Below are 22026 nucleotides of genomic sequence, written 5' to 3' on the forward strand. Positions count from 1 at the left end.
GGCCCTGGGGCTCGGTGGCCCGGCTGGGCTCTGTGGGACCAACCAGGATCTGCTCTCGCAGCCTGGGCAGCCAGTACCGGAGTGTGCGGCAGAAGGCGGCCGGGAGCAGGAGTGCACTCCAGCAGCGACATGAGGTGCTGAGGACAGAGAACCCTGGAGGTGGGTGCCAGCCGGGGCCAGGGGTCTGTACTGCCAGGGGAGGGGAGGGGTCGGGCTGTGGGAGGCCAGTGGGCCTCCGAGGGCCCGCTCGACCCCACTGCCTGCAACTCTTTCCCTCTGGCAGATGCCTCTGACCTTCAGGGGCGACAGCTGCTGGCCAGCCTGGACAAGGTGGCCAGCGACCTGGACCGGCAGGAGAAGGCCATCACGGAGGTGCTGCGGCCCCCGCTGGAGCAGGGCCGGGCAATGCAGGACAGCACCGAGCGAGCCAAGGCCCTCACGGTACCTCCGCATGGGCAGGGGCAGGCCTCCCGGCCCTCGGGCAGGTTCTCATCCCCAGGGCCTCGGTGCTCACCGGGGCCCTGGCCATGTGCAGCAGGAGGCCCGGGTTGTGGAGGGGGTGGGACCAAGGGAGGCTGCACACACTGTGGGGTGCAGAGCCGCCTCACTCTCTGCTGGAGCCCATTACTTGAACCCCAGCCTCATTTCTTCAGTAAAATGGGCAGGTCCCCCTCCCAGGGGCTGGATGGCCACCAGCCCTCCCCTTTCAGATGCCCAGTCCCGTGACTCAGCACGGGAGGAATGCTGCTGGCCCTCAGTGCCCGCTGTGTGGGGACCTCCGTGGTGGAGGACACCCCCAGTTTACAGAGCGGAATGGCCCTCGGTGGGCTCACGTCAGTGCGGAGGCCGAGTCGGGGCCTGGGGGATGCCGGTACTGGGGTGGCCGCGAGGACTCCCCAAGCCGCTCCAGGCTGTGTGGTGTCCCCGCCTGTGGCCGGAGCGTGGGCCCGCAGAGTGTGGGCGCAGCCCCACCGCCGCTTGCCATCGCTCTCACGAGCGGCCCTGCCCGATGGCCCCTGGATGTGGTAACCTGGGCAGGCCCCGGGGAGGCGCCTCTGCCCCAGGAGGGCCCAGCCCTGCATGTCCACCCTGTCCCTGGGCATGCCCGGGGCCAGGCTGGTGACCGGCCCGCCCCACAGCTCATCTCGAGCGAGCTGCTGCAGATTGAGCCCGAGAAGACACGCAGCACCGCGGAGTGCGAGGCCTTCGCGCGGGCGCTCCCGGGCAGCGGCAGCACGCCCCTGCTGAGGACCCGGGTGGACGACACCCACCGCAGATACGAGCGCCTGCTGCAGCTGCTGGACTCGGCCCGGGAGAAGTGGGTGCCAGGTGGGCAGCAGGGAGGAGCTGGGGCAAGGGGCCAGATGGGCAACCCCACTCGTGACCCGTGGCCTTAGGGTGGACACCGCCCACCGCCTGGAGGAGAGCCTGCAGCAGGGCCGGGAGGTGCTGGCCACCTACGAGAACCAGCTGGCCCAGGAGGACACCGTGCCCGAGAGCGGCCATGCCCTGGACAGCAAGAGGCAGGGGCTGGCGGTGAGTCGGGGCCGGCACCTTCTTTCTCTGAGCTGGGCTCCAGATGCCCCTCCGCTCCCCTCAGCGCTGCAGCAGCGCCCCTCCAGCCCGCCGCTGGCGCCCAGCTGCTCTGGGGCTTCCGGAGGAACAGATCCAGGCGGTGGGCTGGGGCGTGGCCCGCCGGCATGTGCTTTCTTGGCCCGTGGCCACTCAGCCACTTGACCTGACTCGTGGGCTTGCGGGCGTGAGCCCAGACGGGCCTCGGGATGCACTGAGGCTCCCCCCAGAGTGGAGGACACGGGCCGAGCAGCTGGCCCACTGCCGCCCTGGGCGTGCTGTCGTGGCACACGCCGCTGCTGCGTGCAGGTTGAGAAACTGGGTTTCCCCAGGTTCGTTCTTTGAACGAACTAAATGGGACGTGGCAGAAATGACGTGGGGGAGGAGGATGGCAGAGGCCCCCGAGCCCAGGCTTCATCACCCCCACACCAGGGGCCCCAAGTACCTCCAGCAGTGGGCAGTGCCATCCTGGCCCCAGGGAGCCCCGGCTGAGCAGCTCTCCCTCTCCGCCCGGCAGGCCATGGCCTCCGAGCTGCAGGCTCAGAAGGCCCTCGTGGGCGAGGTGGAGAAGAACCTGCAGGCGGCCAAGCAGTGCTGCGGCCTGCTGGCCAGCCGCTTCCAGGAGCACTGCCCCGACCTGGAGCGCCAGGAGGCCGAGGTGCACAAGCTGGGCCAGCGCTTCGACAACCTGAGCCAGCAGGTGGAGTGCAGGTGCGGACGGACACACCCCACACCCCCACCCCCGCCCGGGGCCTCTGCTGCCTGCATCATTTCCTTTCTGGAAAAAGCAGCGCCCTCCGGAGTAAACAAGCCCAAGGAGTCCTGATGGCCAGCCCCGAGGGAGCTGTTAGTAGCAGTTTGCGGGTCCTTCCAAAGATACCCTGCAGCCGCCAGGCAGAGGCCAGGACAGGCCCTTGCGCAGTCCCGCTCTCCACCCGTCCAGCGCCAGCGTCCTCCCTTCTCGTTTCTGCACGTTTCTGCAGAGCGTGTTTCTTCCTTAAATGCTTGAGAACTCACCAGTGACGCCATCTGGGCCTGCGTCTTGCTTATTCCGTGCAGTGAGGGTCTTCACTGCAAGTCCAGCCCCTTTGGGAGGCCCTGGGCAGGCCACTGAGCCACTGACTGAGCCACTTCAGGCGTGTCCTTCCAAGGCACCTGTCCCCCACCACGCTGCAGGACGCGCTGGCATGGTGCTGCCGGGTGTGCTCCCGCCCTCGGTGCCCGCAGCGCCCGGGCGCCCCGCCCGGCACACACTGCCCGTGTCTTCCTGACCCGAGTCCTGGTCGGTCACCTGCGGCCTGTCAGCCTGCTGACCGTTTCAAAGAGCTGGCGCTCGGACTCGACGTGCCTTCTGTTGTCTGCTGGCTCCTATTTCGCTGCCGCCACTTGTTTCCTTACTGCTGCCGACACTGGAGTCGCTTTTTCTTCTTATGGCAGAAGCTGAGAGTGTTGACTTGAGAAACGCTTTTCTAACCGAACGCTGAACACTAACAGTAGCGCTTCTACCCCTGCATCTGTTGTGCCCACACGCTGCCATTTTCCTTTTCGGTGCGTCCCTAAGATTTCCTGACCTCCTGTGACTTCTCTTAGACCAGCAGGGGACTCGGGGCTGTGCCGCAGGTCGGCCTTACCTGTTCTCCACAGAGCTGTGGAGTCCGTGACACCCGGGTACGCCTAGCTTCTCCCTTTCCGGTGAAAGCCTGGGTTCCCTCCGGTTCAGTTCCACTCAGTATTGCCTTTTAAGACAAGCACAGGAGACTCCTTGAGGGCTGGGGAGCAGCCCCGGGAGCGGCTGCCCGCCTGCTGACACCTGACTCTGCCCGCAGGGCCCGGAGCCTGCAGAGCGCGCAGGCCGCTTGCGACGAGTACCGGCAGGGCCGCGACCAGGTGCTCCGGTTCCTGTCCAGCGTCCCCAGCTATGAGCCGCAGGAGACAGACAGCCTCAGCCAGATGGAGACCAAGCTGAGGAATCAGAAGGTTAAGACAGATGCTTCTGCCTCCACCGCACATGGGAGCCAGGGGGTCAGGTGGAGGGCCCTCCCCGACGGTGAGGGAGCCCTGCAGAGCCGTGTCCTCACAAGGGCTCTGCCCGGCCCGACACCCGGCGCCCTGAGCACGAGGGCGGCATCCCGTGAGGGCTCACTCGTCTCTCCTCGGTGCCTACACGGGGCCTGGCCCAGCATGGACGCTCTGGGCAAGTTGCCTGGATGAGGCGGCCCCAGAACACCAGAGGAGCCTTTGTAGGAAAAACCTCGTTTCCAAAGTTCAGGGTCACGCCTTCTCAGAAGGCAGCAATGCCTTAGGGTAAGGCACAGGGGACGGGGAACGCCACGGCCTGGACTTGGGTTCCAGTTCCGCCGCCCAGCTGTGTGCCCACGGGTGTCACTACACCTTGCTGTGCCTCCGTGTCCTCACTCAGAAACTGCAGATAATGACAGTGCTTACCTCACAGGGCTGTTGGAAGATGACATGAGATCATCTAAGATAGCAGAACCGTGCCATTTTGAAGCACTCAATAAACGTTCATTTCCGGGCACAGATAAGCATCTCCTTGGCCCTTCTCCACAGTGCCTTAGAACTGCCTTCGGTAAGGCACAGATGCAGACAGGAAAGCCATTCATTTGTACAGAAGGGTAATTCCAGATTCTAAGCAGTCCAGCTACCTTATCAAGGTTTTGCTTTTAATTTTGATCTGTGAAGTCTGTTCTTTTACAGAACCTGCTAGATGAAATAGCGAGAAGGGAACAGGAAGTACAGAGAGTTTACACCGCCTCCCAGCAGTACCAGCAAGCTGTCAAGGTGAGACATCAGATTCCTTCCTCTTTCCCCCGGGAGGTGGAGAGACGCGGCTGGCTGCCAGGGGAACAGCACGGTGCCAGGCAGCTGGCACCTGAAAAGGGCTCTCTACCCTTAAAGCAGTAAACTCGGGGCGGGGGTTCGGGGAAAGAAGGCTCTCTCCTAGAGGAGAACATACAAAAGAATGCAGGATACTCAAAGCCACCAGCCTTGCATTCTCGACAGTAGCCGAGTCAACAACCTAGAAGCCACCTCCTGTCCGGAGCGGCTGAGGAGGTGACCATCCAGCCACAGGCCTCAGTCCCGCCAGCCAGGAGGGCGAGGTGGGGGCAGTAGGGACAGAGGCTCGAGGTACAGCGTCGTGGAAGAGCCGACACCAGTGACGGGGCAGCTCTCGGGGCCTCCCGCATGCAGGCTGGGTGCGGCCATCGGCTGGAAGGGGTGTCAGAACCACGCAGGCGCCAAGAGCTCTGCCGTGTCTCTTTCACCCAGGACTACGAGTTAGAAGCTGAGAAACTGAGGTCTCTCCTCGACCTGGAGAATGGAAGGAACAGCCACGTGAGCAAGAGAGCCAGGCTGCAGTCCCCTGCTGCCAAGGTGAAGGAGGAGGTGAGTTCTCAGGCCAGGCCTGCTCAGACTGGCTGGTCCTCCCAAGAGCATGGGAGGACCGTGCACCGTTGCACCTGCTGGTGCAAACACTTGTGGTAAGAGAAGTGAACTCGTTCTGGGACAGTGACACTGACAGGCTGCAGGTATCTGAGTCAAAACCATGGATTTGGGAGGCTCCCACTGGCTCCCCATAGTGAGCACACAGCTGTCCACCTTCCACACACAAGGACATGGAGGCCCAGACAGAAAACTGCTCAAGGTCAGCGGTGGGAGGGTGCCTTAGCCATCTGCCCTGACCGCTGGTCTTCATGTCGTTGGGTGGGGCTGCAGCGTGCCTTCAGGTAGGAAGGAGGGAGCCAGAAGCCATCTCTATCTGCAAATGCCAGACTTTTCAACAGCTGTCCTGGCTCCTTCTCAGCCTGCTGACCCTCTGCTCTTCCGTAGGAAGTGGCGCTTGCTGCCAAGTTCACCGAAGTCAGTGCCATCAACAGACAGAGGCTGCAGAATCTGGAGTTTGCTCTGAATCTCCTGAGACAGGTAAGAAGAATCATTCTGCCCCAGGAGGCGTCCTGGGGCCCAGTAGGTGTGGCCCCGGTTCACTGCGGTGATGCAGACACTGGCCAGGCCGGTGCTTCTGCTGGCATGAGTGTGACTCCATCCAGTAATCATTTGCTGAGTACTCAGTACAAGGTAACATTTTTAAAAGCACATGATGTTTATAACAACCTTGTAATAGCAAGAAACTGGAAACTAATAGCAAGACACTGGAAGGCCAGAATTAGAGGCAGAACCTTATAATAGCAAGAGACTGGCAGTGGAGGGATTAGCTATATCCCACCCGTCCAGATGCAGGAAATTGTCAGTTAAACACTGAAGCTGCACCCTGTGCCGGTGTGGAATTCCCTTGAGGGTGCAGACAGGGCCGGCCAGCAGATGGCCTGAGTGCCAGCGTGGGCCAGGGCCAGAGGCAGGACTGTGCTTCCTCTTGGACTCTTCTAAGTCATTTCCTCAGTGACCTGTGAGCCCAGAGCTCGTGTGAGCCCGGCACCCAAGCCACCCGGGGCCCGGACGGCCCACCGCAGGGGGCAGAGGCTCCCCAGGGTCAGGTTTTCACGCGCACGCGGTCTTCTCCTTCCTAGCAGCCGGAGGTGGGCATGACCCACGAGGCCCTGCAGGGGAGCCGGCCTGGGGGCGCCGTGGGGGAGACCTGGAGGATCCAGAAGGAGCTGGACGAGGAGACCGAACGGAGGCAGCAGCTGGAGAATGAGGTCAAGAGTGCCCGGGAGGAGATCCGGGTTCTGCAGAACCAGAGCCCGCAGGAATCAGTGGTGCGGAAGGAGGTGCTGAAGAAGGTTCCGGACCCCGAGCTGGAGGAGAGCTTCCAGCAGACACAGCGCAGTCTGGCGGAGGAGCAGCACAAGAACCAGCTGCTGAGGGAGGAGCTGGAGGCGCTGCAGCGGCGACTGCGCACCCTGGAGCAGGAGACCGGGGACGGGGGCCAGGAGTACGTGGTCAAGGAGGTCCTGCGCATCGAGCCCGACAGGGCCCAGGCGGATGAGGTCCTGAAGCTGCGGGAGGAGCTGGAAGAGCTGAGGAGGCAGAAGGGCACCAGGGAGGCAGAGGCCGCCCTCCTGCAGCAGCGCATTGCGGCCCTGGCCCAGGAGAAGGGCCAGGCGCAGGAGAAGGTCACGGAGAAGGAGGTGGTGAGGCTGCAGAACGACCCCCAGCTGGAGGCTGAGTACCGGCAGCTGCAGGAGGCCCAGCAGCGGGAGGGCAGGCTCAGGGAGAGGCACGAGGAGGAGCTGAGCTTCCTGCAGGACAAGCTGAAGAGGCTGGAGAAGGAGCGGGCCATGGCCGAGAGCAAGATCACCGTCAAGGAGGTGCTCAAGGTGGAGAGGGACCCAGCCACCGAGAGGGAGGTCGGCGACCTGCAGCGCCAGTACGAGGACGAGGCCGCCACGGCGCGCACCCACCAGAGGGAGAAGACCGAGCTGCTCCGCAAGATCTGGGCCCTGGAGGAGGAAAACGCCAAGGTGGTGGTGCAGGAGAAGGTGCGGGAGATCGTCCGGCCCGACCCCAAGGCCGAGAGTGAGGTGGCCAACCTCCGCCTGGAGCTGGTGGAGCAGGAGCGCAAGTTCCGTGGCGCCGAGGAGCAGCTCAAGAGCTACCAGAGCGAGCTGGAGGCGCTCAGGAGGCGGGGCCCCCAGGTGGAAGTCAAGGAGGTGACCAAGGAAGTCATCAAGTACAAGACCGACCCCGAGATGGAGAAGGAGCTGCAGCGGCTCAGGGAGGAGATCGTGGACAAGACCAGGCTCATCGAGAGGTGTGATCTAGAAATCTACCAGCTCAAGCAGGAGATCCAGTCCCTGAAGGACACCAAGCCCCAGGTGCAGACCAAGGAGGTGGTCCAGGAGATCCTCCAGTTCCGGGAAGACCCCCAAACCAAAGAGGAAGTGGAGTCCCTGAGGGCCAGGCTGTCGGAGGAACAGAAGAAGCAGGTAGACCTGGAGCGGGAGAGAGCCTCCCAGGAGGCGAAGATCAGAGAGAAGGAGGCGGAGCTCTCCCAGGTGAAGGAAAAGGTGGTCCAGCAGGAGGTGGTCAAGTACGAGGAGGAGCCGGGCCTGCGCGCCGAGGTGGACGCCTTCACCGAGAGCATCGACGTGGAGCTCCGGCAGATCGACATGCTGCGTGGGGAGCTGCGGCGGCTGCAGCGCCGGCGGGCCGAGCTGGAGCGGCAGCTGGAGGAGCTGGAGCGCGAGCGCCAAGCGCGCCGGGAGGCCGAGCTGGAGGTGCAGCACCTGAAGCAGCGGCTGGCCGACCTGGAGAAGGAGGAGGGGGAGGCCCGGGAGAAGGTGACCCTCAAGCAGAAGGTGGTGCTGCAGCAGGACCCCCAGCAGGCCCGGGAGCACGGCCTGCTCAAGCTGCAGCTGGAGGAGGAGCGGCACCGGCGGCAGGTGCTGGAGCGCGAGCTCGAGACCCTGCGCACTCAGCTGAGCCGCCTGGAGAAGATGGAGGTCAAGGAGAAGGTGGTCTTCTCCGAAAGTGTGCAGGTGGAGAAAGGCGACACCGAGCAAGAGATCCGGAAGCTCAAGAGCAGCCTGGAGGAGGAGAGCCGGAGCAAGCGCGAGCTGGACGCAGAGGTGAGCCGGCTGGAGGCCAAGCTGTCGGAGCTGGAATTCTCCAACTCCAAGTCATCCAAGGAGCTGGACTTTCTGCGGGAGGAAAACCACAAGCTCCAGCTGGAGCGGCAGAACCTGCAGCTCGAGACCCGAAGGCTCCAGTCGGAAATTGAGCTGGCGTCGACAGAAACCCGGGACCTGAGGAACATGACAGCAGTGGACTCCGGGGCCAACCTCGACTCCAGACTGTGGTCCCTGGAGAGGGAGCTGGACGACCTCAAGCGCCTCTCCCGGGACAAAGACCTGGAGATCGACGAGCTGCAGAAGCGTCTGGGCTCCGTGGCGGTCAAGCGGGAGCAGCGGGAGAACCACCTGCGGCGCTCCATCGTGGTCATCGACCCCGACACGGGCCGGGAGCTGTCTCCTGAGGAGGCCCACCGGGCCGGGCTCATCGACTGGAACATGTTTGTGAAGCTCAGGAGCCAGGAGTGCGACTGGGAGGAGATCTCGGTGAAGGGGCCCAATGGGGAGTCATCCGTGATCCACGACAGGAAGTCCGGCAAGAAGTTCTCCATCGAGGAGGCCCTGCAGAGCGGGAGGCTGACCCCTGCGCAGTACGACCGCTATGTCAACAAGGACATGTCCATTCAGGAGCTGGCCGTCCTGGTGTCCGGCCAGAAGTAGCACTACCTTTTCACCCCATCTTCCTGGCAGCAGACGGCCGGCTCGCTCCTACCCGATCACCTCCTGGGTGTCTTCCTCCCCGGCCTGCACAGGTGCCTGACCCCAGCTCGTCCTCCCTGCCCGGTGAGGTCACTTGGAGCGTGGCTCACCCATAGGCAGGATGGGCACTGGCCGAACGGGTGACTGTCCTGTAATCCAACCCGGGGAGCGACCCATCTCATCCTCCACAACCCGACAACTGCCACGCCATTCTTCTTCCCTTGGGCTACGCACTCCCGTCCGCACACTCCTGGTGGCAATCTGGAAACTAAAGCACAAGACGACCGAGGCAGCCAAGCACCGGCCTTCACATGCCGGATGGGAATCTCGAGGGCCAAACAGCCTCCCCTCCACACCTTTCTGTTCATTGACGCCGGGACCTGGGTCCTGGGGGCCGCCCACCTACACTCACCCTCCCAGATGCCATTGGCCAAGCACCCACTTCCCAAGCACCCACTTCTCGCGGGCCTCCTCGTGAGACAGATCTGGGCCATGCGCCAGAAAGGCGCGGTGCACCCAGTACAGCCTCCGCCCAGGCCCGTGCGGGTGGACCGTCCAGGCTGTCCCAGGACGGGGCGCCTTCCAAGAACGTCAAGTCCCGAGATTACAGTATTTGCATAGTGGACTACGCTGCTGTTCGCCTTCCTTTCAGTGCCTTACGAGTCTTGCTGTTCTCGCATTGGTATTTAGGTAAACTAAACTGGATTTCTCACCAAACCAATTTGGGGTTCTCTGTATCTCATGTATTATGCAAGAAAATGGGAAGGAATAGGGAACTCTATTTATAGCACGAAAATAAAACCCTGGTGGCTTGATTCTAATTTCATGCTAAGTGTGTTTCTTTCTCTCCGCTGGGGGCTCACTCCCCCACTCCCTTGCTGGCACTTGGCCAAAATGGGCTGCCCACAGACACCAGCTCCTGCAAGAAAAAGGATTACTTGCAAATATGGCAACAACAAAAGAAGGAGAAAGTGTTTTGGAAACCTTGAAACAATTTATTGAGTTGCTTTATACAAGATTAACAATTTCCACTCCACCCCCACCACCGACACAGTCCTGCACAGAAGCCACAGCGGGCTGCCTGACAGGTGCGCCTCTGGCCCAGGAGCCCACTGCTGTGGCCCCACCTGCCATGGCTGGCTAAGTCACTCACTCGCACCTTCCCACGAATAAAGCATAGAGAGGAAAAAGAAATCCCATAAACTCCCCATCAAAGAAACGGTTCCCTGAGGCAAGAGGCATCACTAGATTCCTAAAAATGAGGAAATTCTGCTCCAGCTGCATGTCACTGGCACAGGGGTGGGGGCTGCAGGGGAGGGGCCGGGGCTGGCACAGTCCCCAGGAGCTCTCGGGCAGAGAAGCCTGGAGATCCCCACTGCTCAGCGTCAGGACGGCCTCTGCTCGGCTTCGAGCTCAGCAATGCAAATCTCTTCTTTGGCTCTTTTGCTACTACCTAAGACTACTCTGTAAACAAACGGGGATCCAAGTTGCAAAAAATATATATAACAAAGGGGTGAGGAATCCACTTAGCCCGAGGTGGTTCTTACATTAAAAAAAAGCAGAGGCCTGGCCAGAAGGCTGGCCGAGGTCACGCTCCCCTAGTGACTGGCAACCCTCTGCAGGGTCGCGAGCCACTGAGCACTGGACATCAGGGTCGGGAACGGACAGCGGTTTTTCACACAGGCCACACCTGAGGCTGCTGCTAATCCTGACAACACGGCCACGGGTGGAGGCAGCCGGCACCAACGCTGAGCGGCAGGGCCCTGGGGCGGGAGCGGAGGCCCCGTGCTGCCGTGAAGCAGCCTGGCGGCTCAGGAGCTCCAGGCTAACCCCTCGTCTGTCTGATGTCGTCTCTTAAGCCCAACAGTGTCCCCTGAAGTCAATGTGGAGCCCCCCTGCCTGGGACACCCCAGGACCTCAAGGCTGTTTTGGACCCTGCCGTCCTGAGAAGGCGTCTACACAGAGACTCGGGACTCCTCACGGCCTCGGCCCTGAGAGACGAAGTCAGGCTTTGGGGCCCTGCAGTCCACCGGCATCAACTGAGTAATACAACTGGGCCTGGCTAAATCGGGGGCCTGGGACCTGGAGGCCAGATGACCTTCACATCAGAACAGCACAGATTATGATGTGCAACTGTAAAAAACTCAAATAAAACTGCTATGTCTAAAATACAGACATGTCTTTAAAAAAAGGTCTCCATCTGAGGCCCACGCAGGGGGCTGAATGGACGTGCTGTCTAGCCCTGCTCCACCCTAAAGGCACTGGGATTATGTCTTCCTACAATGCGACGCGTGACGAACAGTACCATTCTAGCCAATGCATTTAACGGTAATGATGAAAACTGAGCCAAAAATAAGTCTTTAAAAATCCTATCACAATCATTGAACCTACAAAGGTCTTTTCTCTAAAAGAGCTTCGCTGTCATGTTCAGCAGAGAAACCGGCCCCACGACGAGCACAGTGGGTGATCTGCGAATTCTCAGAGAGACCAGGTAAGTCTCCCAGCTGCGGCGTCAGCCCGGGTTCTGTCCTGCCGCGCACACCACTTGTGGATAGGTGGGCACCAGGCCCTTCCAGGCATCCACTGTGGCCAGGAGGAGCCCCTGGCCAATAGGGCGCCATGAGGGTACTGCGACCAAAGCCAGGGGGAGAGGCAGATGTAAACACCACGTGTGCCGACGGTGCCGCCGACAAAGCTCCATACACAAGTGGGGGTGCTCCCCACCTGGGGCTGCCCCTCCAGCGAGTGTCCGAGACAGAGCCACGAAGCCTGGGCCACCAGGCCAGTCAGTGCCAGGAGAAGCACAGGCTGTCCCTTCCCAAGTGCCCAGAGATGCTCACACCTTCTCCAGAAGAAAACCGACCAGCAGAAAGGGCGTGGCGATTATCCAATTTCTGAGGCCTACTCGGTCATCTTCTACCCAGACCCAAGCTAATCAGGCCCTTCCTCCGAATGGGTCACAATTTCCGTGGAACGCCAGGCCCCTTCCCGTGAAGCTGAGAAGCATCTGGAAAAGAACAAACAAAACAGAACACAAGTCTTTCAGGACCTCTGATTCCCTTAAGGCAGCCGTGCCGTGGCCTTAAGCTCTCCCTTAAGGCTGACCCTGGGAGAGCTCCAGGGGATCTCGTCTCACAGGCAAACTCCCCCAACCCGAGTGACCTGAGGCTTAGGAGGGCCAAGAAACACTGGCCGGCAGCCCTGTGGACGGCCACCTGGGCAGCAGCTGCACGCACGATGCCTGGAGTCATGCCAGGTGCCGGCTGGGGGCCACTTGGTACAACAGACTCTGCTCCACTCACAGGCTAGAGCTGGCCGGCCTCCCGAGGCCTGACACACACATACCACACCACACGGCAGAGACCCATCCCCCCCAGCAAGGACCTCAGGGTCCTGGAAACACGCTCAAAGGCGCGAGCATTGAATGCAGAGAAAAGCCAGCCGAGCAGCCATGCAGCAGCCCGGGCATACTGCTTTTCAGTTACAGCCACTCATGCCCCCGGCCACCACGGGACACGAAAGCAGAGAAAGGCCGGCTCAGAGAGACTGTGTTAGCACAGTCTTCTGGCCCGCCTTCCACTACCCGGAGGGACACGGAAAGACGCGGTGCAAGAAAGGCTTCGTCTTTTTGCTGCCAACACCAGCGAGCAGCAGCCGTGGGCCCCTGGCTCTTCGACTGTTTCAGGAAAAGCGATTCTGCTGAGAGCCGCAGGGGCAGCGCGACCTCTGAAAGCACACTCACCCCGGGGCCCCCACAGAATGGCCGTAGGGCAGTGGCTGCTGCCAGCCTGTGATGAGCGTGCCCTGCACCCACTGCTCCCTGAGGAAATGGGTCACTGTGGATGCAGGCTTAAGCCCCTCAGTTTCTTTCTTTCTCTGAAGAAGTAAAACGTCCATCTGGGAGAGTCACAAATTGATGCTGGCACGCAGGGGGCTCCGGGGCTTCGCTGTGAGTGTATGGGCCTCAGGACACAGGGGCCGGGAAGCCACGGTAACAGTGGGGGCAGACGGCTCTTGGGGTCAGAGCTCTCAGGCTGGTCGGGGCAAGGCGGCCGGGCACTCGCCCACCAGTGTTCCCCAGACTCAGGCCTCCCCTGACCAACGAGCCCGCTGCTCACTCCTGGGGCAGCACGGCAGTAAGGAGCAGAGGTCAAAGCCAAGGCCCCAGGCAGCCTCACACCACCAGCCTTCAAGTGCACCCAGACCCAAGGCCCAGGAGGGCCAGGCAAGTCTCTCGAAGATGCCTCCGGGCGTGCATCCTCTTTCCCCAGCTGCAAACCTGGGGCTTGCGGAGGGGCCCTATTTCCAAGAGTCCGAGCAGAAAGGGGAGGGAGCTTTCCCATTCCACTGCACCCCGCTCCGGAAGGCTATTCCTCTCTGGACACCCTGACATCAGAGGGCAGGGCCCCTGAGCCCTTTCCCACTCAGGCACAGTTCAGGGCTTTCTGTGAACTGCTGTCTTTTTAAAATAAAACTGCTGTCTTTCCGTTTTATTTTAATGACAAAGGAAGTCCAGGGCTAGAACTCAGCCTTGCAGCTGAGCCACCCAGCCTTGTCTGTGACCACAGGGGACAGGTTGACCCGGGGGCCTTTCCAGCGATGTGCCTGCATGATTCTGAGGACCAGCGCCTCAAAGGACAAACCAGACAACACAGTGACGACGAGGTGAAGACACGGAAACCCTCGGCACAGACAGGCACTTGAGGGCGGGGGTGCGTGGCACTCTGACCGCCGGGCGATTACCTGGCAGACTCTGCGGGATGTGGGTGGACACCGCAGCGTGTGGGAGAGGCGCTGCGCGGGGTGGGCTGGAGTGCAAGCCAGCCAGGAGACCTGGGAGAAAACAAAGGAGGGGAGAAAAGAACAAAACACACACAATGAAGATGGAACAGAAAAGCTGCTTCAGCGGCCAAGAGCCCCAGACAATCTATGCACCAGGTTCTGGTGAAAAACCTCCAGGGACGGGGCTCAGCACAGCTCCCCCGGACGTGCCCATGGTCACACACCAGACAAACATGACAACAGAACTCGGGTGGAGGGGCACAGCAGAGTTCCTGGGGCACCTTCTGAACCCCCAGCATGTAGCGAGGAGGAGGACACACTTACTGTGGCTGAGGCCATGGTGGAAAGTCCCCGGGGCAGGTCCCGTGACGATGGCGTCCTTGGAGACCCCTGCTTTGGCAGAGGCTTCAGCGCCAAAGGAGATCATGTGGAGAGGAAACGGGGAGATGATGCCCAGGGAGCTGGCGTTCACGGCCCCGGGCAGCTTTGGGCTGCCTGACTTGTATGACGAGGACAGCAGACTTGAGGAGCTGGTCAGCAGCACAGCCCCACTCGTTCCCTTCTGGAGAGGGGACACAGCAGGTCAGCCCTGGGCACCCCCAGGGCTCGCTCTCACCGGAACCAGAACCCCTGGGCCCCAGAAAGTAGCAGGGGTCTCTGAACTCTGGCATGAAAGGCCCCGGAAATAGAGATCACTTAGCAAGCAGGGCATTAAAATGGGCCTCCTTTGTGCAGGAAAGGGAGGCCTATCCCCTCTAATATGCCGAGTGCCTGTTCACATACATCAGGTACGTGTGTAGCACGTGTCCTGATCTGTTTCGAGGAAGGAGCAGGGAAGAAGCCTGGAAGGAACATGGGTACCTTGTGGGGGTGGTAGGCATGGGTCAGAGGGCACGAGCCCCTCCCAACAAGCTTTCACAGTGCCATCTCTTCAAACACAGCGGTTTCGTATGCCGGGGCCTCTCCTGCAAACCTCGACTTGCCCACAGGCCAGCCTCACAGCCCTGGGCCCTGTCAAGCTGTCTTTGCAGAGTTCTCCAAAGCCCACTGAAGAGACTCACTCTTGGTTGGTAACTGATCCCCCGGGGCACAAACACCCCCACAAAACCAACGGCTGACTCCATTTTCATCTCGCCACTCGGACAGAGGAGCAGGCAGGAGGGCACAGAGGGAAACTCTGTGGCTCACTCTAGGCAAACAGCTTCCCAGCCTCCCTGGCAACACAGCACCGACCAGTCCTCTCCCTCAGTGTCTGGAGGAGAAGTCTCAGGCTTCCCTGGGCCGCTGTCAGCAGAGAAATAAAGGCCTGGAAACAGTGAGCCCAGCTCCCTGGATGCGGAGGTCAGGCACAGACCGCATCCTCCCACCAAGACGCGGCCGGCAGCCCTGGCCACAAGGCCCGTGGGGGAGGGCTGCAGCACACTCACCGGCAAGGAGGGAGATGAGGCCACGCTGCTGGCTGTGCTCGGCTTCAGGGAAGAGGTGAGGAGCTTTGCCACTCCCTGGGTCCCGCCACTGGAATCTCCATTGGGGCCGCCGGGAGGGGCCACCAGGGTCAGCTTCTGGGACACGGGTGGTTTCTTCACTGCGGAGCCAGGCAGCGGCCGGCTGGGGGGCTGCCCCGTGGAGGGAGGCTGCACCCCCGGAAGCAGGCTCCCGGAGGCCGAGCCCTGGGCTGGTGTTCCCCCAGAGGAAGAGCTGCCAGAGGAAAGCCCGTGTTTGGAGAGGGGGCCGGCAAAGGGGCTGCTCTTGTAAGACGGCCCTGAAGCACCGGCCGAGTGTGGCTTCGTGGGGTGGCTCAGGGCAGCAGAGGACGAGGCGGGGGTTTTATGAGAGCTGCTGCCGGAGGCGGGCGTGCCTCCTGCCGAGGCTGGCGTGGAAGGGTGGAAGTTCTGTCCTTTGCTGGGCGTCTTCACGAGCTGGAGGAGTGAGCGATGACACTGTGGGGAGGGAGCCTTAGGGCCCTGGAGCTTACTGACCAGCGGGGCCGTGGGGGGCAGCTTACTGACCAACGGGGCTGGGGGCGGGAAGCTCTTCTGCTGAGCGCCTGCATGAAAGACTTTGACCTGGGGGCTGGGCCCGGAAGCCGCCGCCTGGGGTCCGTGAGACGTCCGTGGCAAACCGTGGTGCTTTGCTTTGGACTGGTGCACATCTGGCAGGCCCTTGCTGAGGGGAGCCTGACAGGACAGCTCTTTGTAGCCAGAACTCTCTGTTTTTTTCTCCTGAGAGGACTGCCCCAGTGCCAGAGCCTGTTCAGCCAGGAAATTGAGAGGTGACTGCAAAGAACTAGAGGGTGGTGGGGCAGAAGGGCTGGGCTTCGGAAAGTTCCTTTTTTCTTCAGTACATAAAACACCCACAACTTTTTCCGCAGGGGCTTTCGAGGGTGCGGGCAGCGCAAAGTCTGCGCCCCCACTGGCTCTGCTGCTCAGAGCAGCCAGCTCCTTGGACACGGCCTCCAGGGAGGAGGCTGAGCCGCGGATCCGGTCGCCGTCCAGTGAGTCCTCCAGGTTGATGGGGGCCGAACTAGCATGGCCGCCAGATGCCTGGGATGAGAGATCCCGTCCTGCAGCCCCGCAGCTCAGGCCTGCTCCCGCATGATCTGAGGGCAGAGCAAGGGGGCCGCCAATCTGGCCTGATGGGATGGAGACCTTCTTATCAGGCTTAGCAGATGATTCCTAGAGGAAGCACAAAAGTGGGTGTTGAGAAATACCCAAAGACGCCAGCGCTGGCCCTGTGGAGAGCACAAGGCGCCGGTGTGTGCGCAACCACAAATGCTGTGCCTGTCATGCAGGGGCACGAGGCCGCAGGCTGGGACTGAGCTCCCGGGCAGGCTGGTGCCCAGTACCCGCCTCCCCTGCAGGGAGCTGCTTCTCTCTGCTTCTGAAAGACAAGACTGGCACAAAGACACTCTCCCCGTCGGCACTCATGAACACGACGCAGGGTATGAGGACCTCTGAAAGTAGTTTTCTCCCCTTTTTTTGTAGCACCTGCCTCCTCACTTAGGTTCGAAGAAAAATCATTTCCTGGAGCAGGAAAGGGGTGTGCCCCATTGTTCTTGCAACCCAAGAGCTTAAAGCAGTGTCTCGGGTGCTGTAGGCGCTCACAGACACTCAGGGACACGCTCTCACAGCTGTTCTCACCAACTATTCAGATATGGCGAAAGGCACTATGAAGCCTCAGCAACTGTGTATGTTCTGATAAAACTGCAATTTTTACGACCTTTGAAGGTTTCCACAACATCTGAGATGGCGCCCACGATCTCTCTCGAGTCACTGTCCCTCCCTCCAGTTCTGCCAGGTAAACTCAGCAACCTGTCCAACCCGGGGTCCTCCAGGCTGACACACCGGGCTAGGCACACAGCCTCCAGGAAAAAGACGGCCACGACAGTGTAACACCACACAGCGCAGCGGGATCTGCACCCTCGGAGGCTGTCTTGAAAGGCCTCATTTCATCCCACAACCACCCCAGGGTCTGGTGAAGGAGGGCGTGTTTCCTAGACCATGGCTCTGGGTCCTAAGTGTCCCAGCTCAGGTCTAAGCAACACCAGGCCAGTACAACCTCAAGTATCAGCCTGAACAGCTGTCCCCAGACCAGCTAACCTCCATGAGCTGCCACAGTCACCTGAGGGATTTCATGACCATGCATCTGACCTGAACAGGCAGACTCACCTTCACCTTGACTTTAGAAGGGGCCACTACTTTCTTCTTAGCCCTGTTCAAAGGAATAAACACAGGAAAGGTTTAGAGGACACCCACAAAGGAAACGAAATGACAGTAGCACTGAGAAATAAAAACACTGAGACACTCACAGCAGTGACGTCAGGTGCCCATGGCCACGTCTGCTCTCCTTAAACAGAGTCCTGAAAGAAAGGGGGAGCACCAAGCATCGGGACACGCCCGGGAAGCAGGCTCTGTCCAGCGCTCATCTGCCGCCCTGGCCCACGGACCGCTCCGCACTGAACGGCGGGGACCGGTGAGCTGAACTCCTGCCCAGAGGACCCAGAGCGTCTGCACTGGCCAGCAAGTGTGAAGAGCCGAGGCGTCACCAAACCCACTACGCGCTGCCCTCAGACTTCTCATAATGACTCTCCCCCAATGCAGTGACACTCTCCTGATTTATTGCTTACTCTCATTCCTCCCAAGAATGAAATGTGGAATAACCTACAACATGCCCTTCTCCAAAGAAACTCCAACAAAATTTCTCTATGCCCCTCCCCACATACCTTCAAGAGTCCAATCTATAGGAAATTCCCTTTGAAGAAGGCAAACTGAGGGCCTCCCCGGTGGCGCAGCGGTTGAGTGCTGGGCTGCAAAGCTGCCCGCAGCCTCTGCAGCACTGGTTCGATCCCCGGCCACGAGGCGAGGGTCCCACATGGCGTGCAGACCTCTCCTGCCGCCCGCTGCTCCCCTCAGCAGTGTATTTCGTAGGTCTGCCTGTTCTGTTCCCCACTCTGGCTCTGGTGAATTCTCTCACCCTCCAATGCTTCTGACTATACCCAGTGCTTGTATAAATAAATAAATAAATCTTTAAAAAAAAAAAAAAAAAAAAAAAAAGAAGGCACACTGAGACGAGAATGGACCCCATGATTTGTCCAACCACGGAAAATTCAGGCCCGGTCAAGAGCATTGGGTGCAGGGAGAGAATTCTGGGCAGACAGAGGAGTAGGAAGCACCAGGATCCAGCCCCACGTGGACAACAATGGTACTGGCAGACTCTGTTTTGGAATTACAGAGTGTGCTGAAGGCTTGGAAGGGCAAACTGTTACCTCCAGCTCTCAGTGTAGGAGCAGCTCCGGCGCCCCTGCCTCGGCCAGGGCAAGCAGCTACGCACTGGCCCCTGCTCCCGGAGCGGCCTGTACAAAGCCCCCAAACTACAGTGGGCAAGTAGGACACTATTTTCCGGGTACCAGGGGCCATTGCTTTGATCAGAATGGTGTAGGCACCGAGGCCAGCAGCCACTGCCCTTGTTCCTCCACCCCCCACACACCCTTTTGCTCCTTCCCCTTTCAGAAGCCAGACATTAGAGAACACGACATTGAAACCCACAACAGGGCCTCCCCTGGTGGTGCAGCGGTTGAGCGCTGGGTTGCGAAGCTGCCCGCAGCCTCTGCAGTGCCGGTTCGATCCCCAGCCGCCAACCAGGGTCCCACATGGTGGGCAGACCTCTCCTGCCGCCCGCTGCTCCCCTCAGCAGTGTGTTTCGCCAGTCTGCCTGTTCTGCTCCCCGCTCTGGCTCTGGTGAATTCTCTCATCCTCCCGCGCTTCTCACTGTACCCAGTGCTTGTATAAATAAAATAAATAAATCTTTAAAAAAAAAAATCCCAACCACATATAAAGTGACTGCACAGGGTCCTCCCTGGTGGCGCAAGGGGTTAAGAGGCAACCTATGGGAAGCTGTCCGCAGCCTCTGCAGCATGAGTTCGATCCTCGGCCAGCCAGGGAGCAACCCACAGGGCACAGCAGACCTCTCCTGACTCGCCCGCTGCTCCCCTCAGCAGTGTGTTTCAGTCAAACTGCCTGTTCTGTTCCCCACTCTGTCTCTGGTGAATCCTCTCACCCCTCACACTTCTGGCCTGTCCCCCAGTTCTTGTATGCATAAATAAATAAACCTTTGGGGGAAAAAAAAGTGACTGCACATACCCAGGGAAAGGCTCAGAAGAGACTGAAGAGGACATTTAGTTTATACCTCAGACTGGTCCTCCACACAGACACGGCCTGTGACATCCACCCAGCCATCAATAAACAAACACAGTAAGAAGAGACAGTAAACCCTAGAGAAGGGAAGATCTGATTCCCAGGGTTACAACACTATATTCAGATATCCAGTGTTCAATCAAAAAATCGCAAGGTGCACAAAGAAACAGGAAAGCAGAGCTGGCTCAAAGGAAAAAAAATCAACAGAAACTACTCCTGGAAAACATAATGGCAGGTATGTCAGACAAAGGCTTTAAAACAATAGTCTTAAACTGTTGACCCCTGGTGGCACAGGGGTTAAGTCTCAGCCTTATCAAGCTATTGGCAGCCACTGCAGCCTGAGTTCAATCCCCAGCCAGGGAGCTGACTCACAGGGCGCAGCAGACCTCTCTTGTCTCCCCGCTGCTCCCCTCAGCAGTGGATTTCAGTAGATTTGCCTGTTCTGCTCCCCACTCTGTCTCTGGTGAATCCTCTCACCCCCTGGCCTACACCTTCATTCTCGTATGCATAAATAAAAATAAATCTTTAAAAAAAAGTTTTATGTTAAACTTAAAAAAAAAAGAAAGAAAGAAAAAGATTTCAGAAAAGAAAACACCCGGGCAGGGATGAAAGTATTGCTGTGCAATTCCACTCCTAGGTATTTACCCAAAGGACACAGAAACATCAATTCCAAAGAGCACCTGCACCCCTATGTTTATAGCAGCACTGTTTACAATAGCTAAGCTTTGGAAACAACCCAAATGCCCAAAAATAGATGACTGGATCAAGAAGATGTGGTACATATACACCATGGAATATTACTCAGCATTCAAAAAAGATAAACACATGCAATTTGCAGCAACATGGATGGCGCTGGAAGGGATCCTGCTCAGCGAAATAAGCCAAAAAGAAAAAGAAAAATACCGGATGGTCTCACTCATAGCAGGAATCTAGAGAACTTAAATAAGGGACCAGGAAAATGAATATAAGAAAGTGAAAATCAAAATCAACAGAAAACTATGAACCAGAGACACTTTTTGGGGGGTGGGGGGCGGGAGGGGAAGGATTGGGGTCAGAATGGGGCGTTTGCAATTGTATGGGGGAATATAAAAATAAAATTTATTATTTAAAAAAAACATTAAAAAAAAAAAGAATATGAGGAAAAGGAAAAAAAAATAAATCTGATTATAGTTTGAAAAAAAAAAAAAAGAAAGTATTGCTGTGACAATGGCTTATAACTGCACTTTTTCTCTCCCACGTGTGAAGAGATTAAGGGTTAGTACATTGAAAGAAAAAAATTAATGAAAAAGCTACCATCACTGTAATTTTGGTTTGTAAGTCTAAATTTCATTCTCTACATAATTTAAGAGACTACTGCATTTTAAAAAATTATTTATGTTTGGGAGCACACGACGTGTAACAACATAACTGTAACATCAACAAGACTGAACTGTGGGGGGGGGCAGGGTTTGTTACTGAACGTAGAGAAATAAGTCCCTCATCAGTAATTACTTCAAATGTAAATGGATCACGTTCTAATCAAAAGACAGATGGACAGAATGGACAGAAACATACAGCCCCAACTACATGCTATCTCCAAGGCACTTACTGGAGATTCAAAAATAAAATCAGGTTTAAAGCAAAAGGATGGGGAAAGATATTCCATAAAAATAGTAACCAAAGGAAAGCAAAAATAACTCCACTAATATCAGAAGAAATAAACTTTAAATCAAGAAAGGTTACAAGAGACACCACATCCTAGGAAAAGATTTGATACAGCAATGATAAATATGGTGCACCTGACAGATAATCAAATATGTTAAGCAAAAACTGAAAATTAAAGGGAGAACTAGATAGTTCTACAGTAACAGATACCCTACGCACAATAAAGAACAGAACAGGAAGAAGGCAAGTAAAGCAACAGAGGGCTTAGACAGCACAACACAGCAACAAACAGCAACACTTTCACCAGCACCACCACGTTCGTCTCAAGTGCAGGGACAGCATTTTCCAAGGAGACCAAATGTTAGGCCACAAACTAAATCTCAAGAGATTTAATAAGACAGATGTCACACACAATATCTTCTCTGAACATGACAGGGTAAATTTAGTTCAATTACAAAAGAAAAACTGGAAAATTCACATACTGTGAATTAAACATTTTTAAACCACCAACAGGAAAAAGAGGAGAATGTCCAGTTTTTGAGCAAGAACCTTTGTGCTGAACACAAAAGCAATTTAGAAACTGGGTGACGGTGAGAAGGGCAAGGAGATTTGTTGAGAAGTGTGCCAGTGCCTTACTGTGGAAAAGAGAGGGAAGCACAGGGCGGAGTCAGATCGCCACTGGGTGAAAGACAGGTTGGCTGTCAGGTTCTTTTCGATAAATGACAAGAAAACCAAGTCATCACCTGGAGAGAGAAGACAGTGAGTTTCTGGAGAATCCCAAGAACAAAAATGATCTTTGCCGACATTAAGAAGCAAGGGCAGGGCCCTGGTGGTGCAAGGGGTTAAGACTCAACCTATGAAGCTGTCTGCAACCACTGCAGCACGAGTTCAATCCCCGGCCAGGGAGCGACCCACATGGCACAGCGGAACTCTCCTGACTCGCCCACCCGTTGCTCCCCTCAGCAGTGTATTTCAGCCTGTTTCAGTATATTTCAGTTCTGCTTTCCATGCTGTCTCTGGTGAATCCTCTCACCCTCCACACCTCTGGCCTATACCCCAGCTCTTGTATACACACATAAATAAATCTT

The 22026-nt window shown here is 57.9% G+C and overlaps 2 protein-coding genes across 3 annotated transcripts in view; one reads left to right on the forward strand and one right to left on the reverse strand.

The window, feature by feature from the left end:
• PPL (periplakin) overlaps nt 1–8780 on the forward strand; it is a gene marked incomplete at both ends in the record, with an annotated part of 35362 nt that extends 26582 nt beyond the window's left edge. Inside the window, 10 exons of the mRNA XM_084249511.1 lie at nt 62–159; nt 284–441; nt 1140–1318; nt 1398–1536; nt 2090–2283; nt 3399–3549; nt 4288–4371; nt 4861–4977; nt 5422–5514; nt 6117–8780. Of these exons, the coding sequence (XP_084105637.1) occupies nt 62–159; nt 284–441; nt 1140–1318; nt 1398–1536; nt 2090–2283; nt 3399–3549; nt 4288–4371; nt 4861–4977; nt 5422–5514; nt 6117–8780 (3877 nt within the window). The remainder of the gene's footprint in view (nt 1–61; nt 160–283; nt 442–1139; nt 1319–1397; nt 1537–2089; nt 2284–3398; nt 3550–4287; nt 4372–4860; nt 4978–5421; nt 5515–6116) is intronic.
• Nucleotides 8781–11776: 2996 nt separating this feature from the next.
• Nucleotides 11777–22026, reverse strand: part of UBN1 (ubinuclein 1) — a gene marked incomplete at both ends in the record, with an annotated part of 30804 nt that continues 20554 nt past the window's right edge. The window contains 6 exons of one of the 2 annotated variants that reach the window (XM_084250386.1): nt 11777–11826; nt 13563–13652; nt 13926–14163; nt 15029–16276; nt 17270–17312; nt 17410–17460. In XM_084250386.1, the coding sequence (XP_084106512.1) occupies nt 11777–11826; nt 13563–13652; nt 13926–14163; nt 15029–16276; nt 17270–17312; nt 17410–17460 (1720 nt within the window). The remainder of the gene's footprint in view (nt 11827–13562; nt 13653–13925; nt 14164–15028; nt 16277–17269; nt 17313–17409; nt 17461–22026) is intronic. The other variant, XM_084250387.1, reaches the window with a different exon arrangement.

This window comes from Talpa europaea (genome assembly GCF_964194135.1).
Source record: "Talpa europaea genome assembly, chromosome: 12".
Classification (NCBI taxonomy): Eukaryota; Metazoa; Chordata; class Mammalia; order Eulipotyphla; family Talpidae; genus Talpa; species Talpa europaea.